Source organism: Olea europaea, unplaced genomic scaffold (genome assembly GCF_002742605.1).
Source record: "Olea europaea var. sylvestris unplaced genomic scaffold, O_europaea_v1 scaffold256, whole genome shotgun sequence".
Taxonomy (NCBI): Eukaryota; Viridiplantae; Streptophyta; class Magnoliopsida; order Lamiales; family Oleaceae; genus Olea; species Olea europaea.
This window is the reverse complement of record NW_019243883.1, coordinates 996,130-1,004,631: the sequence shown is the minus strand read 5'-3', so window position 1 is coordinate 1,004,631 and position 8,502 is coordinate 996,130. Positions and strand designations below refer to the sequence as shown.

At 38.9% G+C, this 8,502-nt stretch overlaps 1 protein-coding gene across 1 annotated transcript; it reads left to right on the top strand.

Moving 5' to 3' along the window:
- The first annotated feature begins 1,024 nt into the window (after positions 1 to 1,024).
- On the top strand, positions 1,025 to 2,525 carry LOC111382770. Its single transcript, XM_023006807.1, has 3 exons — positions 1,025 to 1,384; positions 1,793 to 2,057; positions 2,104 to 2,525. Exons 1-3 carry the CDS (start codon positions 1,025 to 1,027, stop codon positions 2,523 to 2,525), a joined length of 1,047 nt encoding a protein of 348 aa, XP_022862575.1.
- The last annotated feature ends 5,977 nt before the right edge of the window (positions 2,526 to 8,502 follow it).

The window sequence follows — 8,502 nt, the reverse complement described above, 5'->3', positions numbered from 1 at the left end:
AGATTCGCAACCAATCGCTAGTATCACTACCTGGAATGATCTAGCACAGAATTTTTGCACCAAGTTCTTTCCGCCCGTCAAGATTACAAAGCTCAAGCATGACACATCTTTTTTCTGTCAAGGTGACTCAGAGAACTTTGATGAAGCTTGGAATAGGTTTAAAAATATGCCATGGAAGTGCCCATATCATGGAATTAGCAAGGGACTCTAGATCCAATACTTCAACGCAAGATTACTTCCAGCCTTCAAGAGCATAGTTTACTCCTCATCTAATGGATCTCTATCCACAAAGACAATTGATAAAGTACTGAAACTATTCGAGACGATGGCTACTACATCAGCTATGTGGACAATAAAACAAGTAGTTCAGAAGAGGACACCAAGAGTTTATGAAGTGGACTCTTATTCTGCCTTTCTATAAAAATTGACTCATTATTTCACAAGGTGGAAAACATGCCACAATCAGCTAACACAGCACAGACGAAGAAGGCCAGTTGTGAGGAATGTGGAGCCAAACATATAACAACGAAGTGTCCAATCTTGGTACAAGAAATAGAGCACGCAGATTTTGCTAAACTGGGACAACGTTAACAGAAGTATTCATTTGGGAAAACATACAATCCGAGTTGGAAAAAGTACCCTAATTTCTCCTGGAGCAACCAAAATCAGAATAGGTCATAGGTCAACATTAGCAGCAGAAGAAAAAGCCTCAATTGGAAGAGATGTTCGATAAATTCATATAAAAGATCAATTAGTACATGGAAGCTAATAATCAATTCATGAGAAAAGTCGAAGCCACTCTTCACATCAGAATGCAACTATCAAAAATTTAGAAACTCAAATGAGACAAATAGCAATCACTTTGACTAGAAAAGCACCAGATAGTTTGCTAAGTAACATGAAAATAAACCCTAAAGAACATGCTAAGGCAATTACAACTCGAAGTGGAAGGTAGCTACCTAAGATACATGTCAAAAGGCCAAGTGTAATTTGAGAAACAACATCTCCTGCGGTGGAAGAGGCTATGGAGCATAATGAGCAGATAAAGAAATCCAAGCCAGCGGAAGGACAAGGCAAATCACAGGATAAAGAAACAGCAACCGTCAACCCTCATGAGCCTCTCATAACTTTTCCACAAAGGCTAAAGAAGCAGAAGTTGGAACAACAATATAAAAAGTTTCTAGAAGTTTTCAAAAAGCTTCACATAAGGATCCCATTCGCCGAAGCATTAGTACAGATGCCTAATTATGCAAAATTCCTAAAAGACATCCTATCAAATAAACGCAAGCTAGAGAAACATGAGACGATCATGCTAACTGAGAAATGCATCGCCAGAATTCAGAAGAAGCTCCAACTGAAATTGAAAGATTCAGGGAGTTTTACTGTTCCTTGCACTATTGGTGAAGTTTACTTTGATAAAGCTTTATGTGATCTTGGTGCAAATATTAATTTGATGCCTCTATCTATTTTCAGGAAACTTAGATTGGGAGAGGCAAAAGCTACAACAGTGATATTGCAATTGGCTGATAGATCACTGACACATCCAAGAGGAATAATAAAGGACGTGCTCATCAAAGTAGAAAAATTTATATTCCTTGTGAATTTCCTCATTATGGATATGGAAGAAGACAAAAACATCCCATTAATACTTGACAGATCGTTCTTCGCAACAGGGAGAGCTTTAATTGATATTCAGAATGGAAAGTTAATTTCGAGATTGGGAGAAGAGTAGATTTTGTTTAATGTCTTCAAGGCGATGAAACTATCTACAGAGTCAGATAGCTGATTCCAGATCGACGTGATTGACAAGGTGGTTCAAGACTCATTTTTGCTACGTTATCTATCATATGCTTATAAAGCTTACATTGCACACTCTCAGTCCACGCATTCCGATTCAGTGGAGATGGAAACATGTGCAAGATTTTTGGATACCAACCCACCTTATACACGCAAAAGGCATTTTGAGGAGTTTGGGATAGGACCCATGGAGCCACTACCATCCATTCAGCAGCCACCGAAATTAGAACTCAAGCAACTGTCGCCACATCTCCAATTGCGTACTTGGGGAGTCTTGTACACTCCCCATTATCATCTCATACACAGTCAGCGCAGTGGAAGAAGAGAAACTCCTTAGGGTACTCAAGGAAAATAAAACAGTAATTGGATGGACTAGAGCAGATATCAAAGGGATCAACCCTTCACTATGTATGCATACGATTCTCATAGAGGAGAATTTTCGGCCAACCATAGAGAGTCAAAGGAGGTTGAACCCAAATATGAAGGAAGTGGTCAGAGCAGAGGTACTCAAGCTTCTAAATGCAGGAATCATATATCCAATATCAGATAGTGTATGTACCAACCCAGTTCATGTGGTGCCAAAGAAAGGTGGAATCACAGTAGTGTCGAATGAGAAAAATGAGCTAATTCTAACCAAAATAGTAACGGGATGGAGGGTTTGCATCGATTACCATAAACTCAATGCAGCTATAAGGAAAGATTATTTTTTCCTTCCGTTTATTGATTAGATGTTGGAGAGACTGGTTTGCCACTCACATTACTGATTCTTCGATGGGTATTCAGGTTATAATTAGATATCAGTAGCATAGATGATCAACAGAAAACAACTTAGACTTGCCTCTATGGTACCTTTGCATACCGTAGGATACCCTTCAACCTTTGTAATGTCCCTACCACATTTTAAAGATGCATGATCGCAATTTTCTCAGACATGGTAGAGAAGTTCATAGAGATATTGATGGATGATTTCTCGATCTTTGGGTCTTCTTTTGACGAGTATTTGGATTTGGTCTTACAAAGATGCAAGGAAACTAATTTTGTAATGAATTGAGAGAAATACCACTTCATAGTACAGGAGGGGATTGTGTTAGGATATTGAGTATCAACAAAGGAAATCAAAATGGAGAAAGCAAAGATTCAGATCGTTGAAAAGCTACCGCTACCTACATCAGTTAAGGATGTTCGCAGTTGTCTGGGACATGCTAGATTTTACAAAAGATTCATCAAGGACTTTTCGAAAATCGTCAAGCTACTATACAAACTATAGATAAAAGACGTGCCGTTTGAGTTTAATGAGGAATGCCCGATAGCTTTCAACACTTTGAAGGAGGAACCTACGTCAGCACCCATAATTGTAGCACCAAATTGGGAATTGCCTTTTGAGCTAATGTGTGACACTAGTGATCATGTCGTGAGTGTAGTATTAGGAAAGCGAAGAAATAAGATTTTTCATGTGATTTACTATGCAAGCAAAATGCCGAATGATGCCCAAATCAACTATGCGACCACTGAGAAGGAGTTATTGTCTGTGGCTTATGTATTTGACAAATTCAAATCATATGTCATGGATCTAAGGCCATAGTCTACACAGATCACGCTGCACTGAATTATCTGATGACAAAGAAGGATGCTAAGCCAAGATTGATCCATTTGGGCATTATAGTTGCAATAAGTTGATATCGAAATTCAAGATAAAAAGGGCAGTGAAAATGTGGTAGCTGATCACCTATCGTAATTAGAGATTGAAGAACCAAAAGAATCAATGAATATCAATGAGATTTTCCAGATGAGCAGATGTTCAGTGTAGAAAAAGCAGTGGTATGCAGATATTGTTAACTATTTGGCTAAGTCCATCCCACCACCAAATTACTCAAGTCACCTGAGGAAAAGTTCTTTGCCTAACTGAAGTACTATTTTTGTGAAGATCATATTCTCTATAGGCGAGGGGCTGATTGGATTGTAAGGAGATGTATACTTGAAGAAGAGGTACTTGAGATTATTGAGCACTACCATTCATCTGCTTATGCGAAACACTTTGGAGTTTCAAAGACTGCTGCAAAGATTTTACAGTTAAGGTTTTACTGGCCTATGTTGTTCAGAGGCACCTTTGAGTTTGTCAAGAGATGTTATAGATGTCAACGCAAAGTTGAGATATTTGACGTTTGGGGAATGGACTTTATGGGGTCTTTTCCCCCATTGTTCTCAAATCAGTATATCCCAATGGCCGTTGATTATGTATCCAAGTGGGTGGAAGCAGTTGCATTGCCAACCAACAATGCAAAAGTGGTAATTGGGTTTTTGAAAAAATACATTTTCACCCGACATGGCATCTCACCGGCGATAATCAGTGATGGGGCAACCACTTTTGTAATTGCCAATTTGAACATTTGTTGTGTAAATATGGCATTAAACACCGTGTAACTACCCCATATCATCCACAAACCAGCAAGCAAGTAGAAGTTTCTAATCAGAAATTCAAGAGCATATTTGAGGTTGCAGTGAATTCATCCCGAAAAGACTAGTCTAAAAAGCTGGACGACACATTGTGGGTATATAGAACAGCATTCAAGACATCGATAAGCATGTCTCCATACTGCCTAGTTTTTAGAAAAGTATGCCACTTCCCATTAGAGATAGAACACCACGTATATTGAGCTATGAAACAGTTAAACATTGATTTAAAGGCAGCCGGTGAAAAGCGTTTACTGCATCTTAATGAGTTAGATGAATTCAGGACAGAAGTATATGAAAACTCAACGCTCTACAAAGAACACACCAAAAAGTGGCATGAACTACACACTCAGAGGTGAGAGTTTGAGATGGGGCATAAAGTTCTATTATATAACTCGAGACTCAAGCTCTTCCCAGGAAAATTAAGATTAGGGTGGTCGTGTCTTTACACTATCACAAGGGTCCTGCCATATAGGACTATAGAAGTCAGCCTGAAGCTAAGAGTACCTTCACAGTTAATGGGCATGGGTAAAACACTACTGGGACGGTAACTTCTCGAAGTAAAAGTCTACCATTCAACTCGGGACACCAAATTGAAGCAGATGTGGGAAAGTGAAGCTATCAGTTATAAACTAGCTTTGGATGGGAGGCAACCCATTGTATCCTTTTGATTTATTTATTTATTTATTTTGCTTTAGTTAAGGAATTTCTTAATTTTGACGTTCACATTTCTGATAGTAGGTTATCAATCATCTATGCACGTCAAAGTAGTCTAAGCACTATCCACACAAAAGCCCGATGCATCGAGCATGAGTTAGTATTGATTGGAGTTGTTTTGGGTTATTGGGTATGAAATTCATACATTTCGAGGTACAAAGTTGTTTTTCAAAAAAATTTTGGGGTTATGGTGTGATTTCAAATCAAAAGTTGGTTTTGGCACTAAGTCTATCGCCGGCGCATGCCCCATGTTGGTTAAATATTTATTAAATTTTTTGGGTATGTAAGAAGCCAGGTCAAATCTTTAATCTGAAAACCACGCTTTCGGACAAATTTGATCAAGTCGTGTTTGTGAAATCAATTTCATGTGCATACTCATTTATTAAAACCATTTGCATGCTAAAAAAATAAATTTGGTATTGCCATGTGGTCTATACGACCTCATAGATCCCGTGGTGATGATGTCGCATGCAGTGGTTCAGGGCCTAAATTGGCCTTGACCAATTACTCTATGCGATCGCACACCATTATTCTATGTGATCGCATAGAGTAACAAAAAAAGGATTTAGTTTTTATAAGACACTCACATACCAAAATACATGACCTCACACCAAAAACACACGTACACTCAATACACGGCACAAACTCACACACTGCATACACACACGACCCAATCAAGGCATAATAAATGGCTTCAACTCCTCAAGAATCATCCGGTTTGACATTGATTGCATATCATTACACTCCATCATTTGGTTGCATGGTAAGGCTTCTTATCTCTAATTTATCAATAGCCAGAATTTGGGTAATCTTGTTTTCTTAGGTTGTTTGATGGATAACTGGCGTTGTATGTCGTCATGTCTTGGCTTGTGAATGGATTTTGGATAATGGGGTTGAAATTAGCACTTATGTTTTACCAAAAGTTAGAGAAAACTACGCATGCTCACTATGTGTTTGATGAATTGCCTAAGTGAAATGTTATATGCATTTTTATGAATTTTGCACTTTAGATAACTGATATTGAAACTGAATTGCGCGATGTGATAAATGCCTATGGAAATTGAGTGGAAACACTTATCACCCAAATTGAACATATCTAGGCACAAGAACGGCTAAGTTATGGCACTTCACGTTGCCTACTTTGCTCCGCAATTTGATAACCCAAACGATGTCTAAATGATCTAAAATTTGAATATGTACTAGGCTAATATGAAAGCTTCCATATGCCTAGAGGTTGCTTGGGAAATTTTCAAAATTTCTCGATGATGCCAAGGGTGAAAATCCTCAGTTGGTCATGGATGTAATTGAACAAAAGAGCACGTTTGGGCCTAGTTTTGTTCATTTTTCTTATTTTTACAATATCAATACTATCTTGAACCTAATTTCATGAATATTGCACACCAACATGTTATGCATGCATTTTGAAGCAAGTTAGGAGGAGGGTTTTCTGCTTCGTGTTTGTTATTTCATGCTTTCTTGATAATCTATTATATTTCATAGTCTAAATTGAAATTGGTATGCTTTTACAGGATGTTGCCAAAAAGAACTTTGAAAGGAAAGGAAAGAGTCGGACCATCATTTGGGACAGTACGTACTAGAGAGCTTGAAAGGGCATACAAAGATTTCTGAATCTCGAGACAGTAGCTCAGTATTCCAACGTCATAAATCGGTGGGTAGTCATCCCAGAGCGGCCGGTAAAATTGGATGATATTTCTGGCTTTGAATTGGTCACTTTGGTCGAGCGTTGTGGATGGGAGAAAATAGTGGAGTACCACACCCTGTATATGAAAGCTTAGTTGGAGAGTTATGCAAATTTCAATGCTAAGATTGACACACCGAGCTCCGATCATTTACACCAGACATGGGTTAGGGGATAATGGATCATGTTTTCACCAGAAGTTATACATGACTATTATCAGCTCTCTTGGAACAACATATCTCCCATCCCGGGCGAGTTTAATCAGAATGAAGTGGTAGAGATCCTATTGGAGAGATAGAATGTTTGTCCCTCCTAGAATGTCTGTCCCTCCCAACCACTGAATGGCACCAAATTGAATTAACACCATCCATAGCCATATTGTGGCTGTTTATGTGCCATAATATTAAGTCGACCTTGCATAGAACCACATTTACAGATCCCACGATCGGGTTTATATATCACCTGGTTCGGGGAAACAAGATTGATCTCGCCACACTCTGTTATGATCAGATACATAATTTGGGTACCGGGGAGACTTGGATAGTTCGATCTTTCCTAGCCTCGTTAGTGGCATATGTAAGGCTAGGAATGTCACTATCTCACTAGGGGAGGCGTTCGCTAAACCTAGCCCCCTATAAGACACACTACATTTGAAGCTCATGACAGAGCCAAAGTAAGGCACCGGGAGAAAGTGAAAAATGAGTGGTGCAGGCAGCAACAGGGCATGGTAGGACAAGCAGCTGAATACATAGAGATGCCACAAGCCCCTCCACCTCCGGTTGACGTGGACACACAGCTATTAAGATAGATCTTCGCTACCACGACAAGCTCCAACAGAGATATCCTGAACCTTCAGTAGGCATTTGGGGCCATTACCACAGATATACAGAGGATAGAAAGTGACCTCTTCACCTCCAGAAATTTCAAAATGGATATTGGGAGAGAAGCCCAGGTAGTGAGAAGAGAGGTTGACACCATGAATAGTCGACTAAATATGTATGTGGGTCGAGTGGTTAGAATACAGTTGGGGGTTAATGAGATGTGGGATCGAGTATGCAGCTTGGAGGTAGAGGCTAGAGAACATAGTATTATGATGAGAGATATTCAGGTCGAACAAACCCAGTAGTCGGAGCTATTGAGACAGATCTTGTCCAATCTCTCTTCACTACTAGAAGATGACACTGTAGGACCTAGCTTTCTGTCACCACTACCACATTGATCAAGAGAGTCCTCTTTAACCGATTTTGTTACTTGTCCTTAAAATTCTGCCATTTAAACTTCTACTTTTCACATTTAGAACAATCTAATGTATAAGTTTTGGGGTGGCATAATTTGAACTAAACTGTAGGCATGGAATCTATTCTGAATTTTTCACAATCCATCAATACTTTTTAATTGTTGAATATTGTGTGCTTGATGAGTGTGATTACGAGATTCTATTCATTTTGCTGTATTCCTTTCCTTGCATGATTGTGTGGGTTTGATAGCCTTGCTGGCTATGATAAAATTATTGGACTATTATAATTTAGAAATTGTGGATATGGTGCTGAATAGATTAACTGATACTTGTTAGTGTAGTACACGACACTCTTTATGCACGCTATTCATGATCGACATGTTGAGTTAGTAATTGGGGTTATTAACACAAGGTAGGAGGAAAATGATAACCCTCTGCTGAATTAAATAGTAAACCACCTTAAGACAGTTTGGAGATGGTTGTGCAATTATAGGGGAACATTGAGATATATGGGGGCTCCGTGTGTGAATTTTGTTGTGTGGAATACCTAGATTGATGAGATGAAGACTAGGTGAAAGTCTTAAATTAGGGGTTGATTTTG

Excerpts from the sequence above, each read along its gene's own strand:
- LOC111382770 (XM_023006807.1), top strand. The coding sequence starts at position 1,025 with ATGGAGCATAATGAGCAGATAAAGAAATCCAAGCCAGCGGAAGGACAA. Across the intron at positions 1,385-1,792 it reads AAGATTCAGGGAGTTTTACT|ATCGACGTGATTGACAAGGT; the intron begins GTTCCTTGCACT and ends AGCTGATTCCAG. Across the intron at positions 2,058-2,103 it reads GTCGCCACATCTCCAATTGC|TCAGCGCAGTGGAAGAAGAG; the intron begins GTACTTGGGGAG and ends TCTCATACACAG.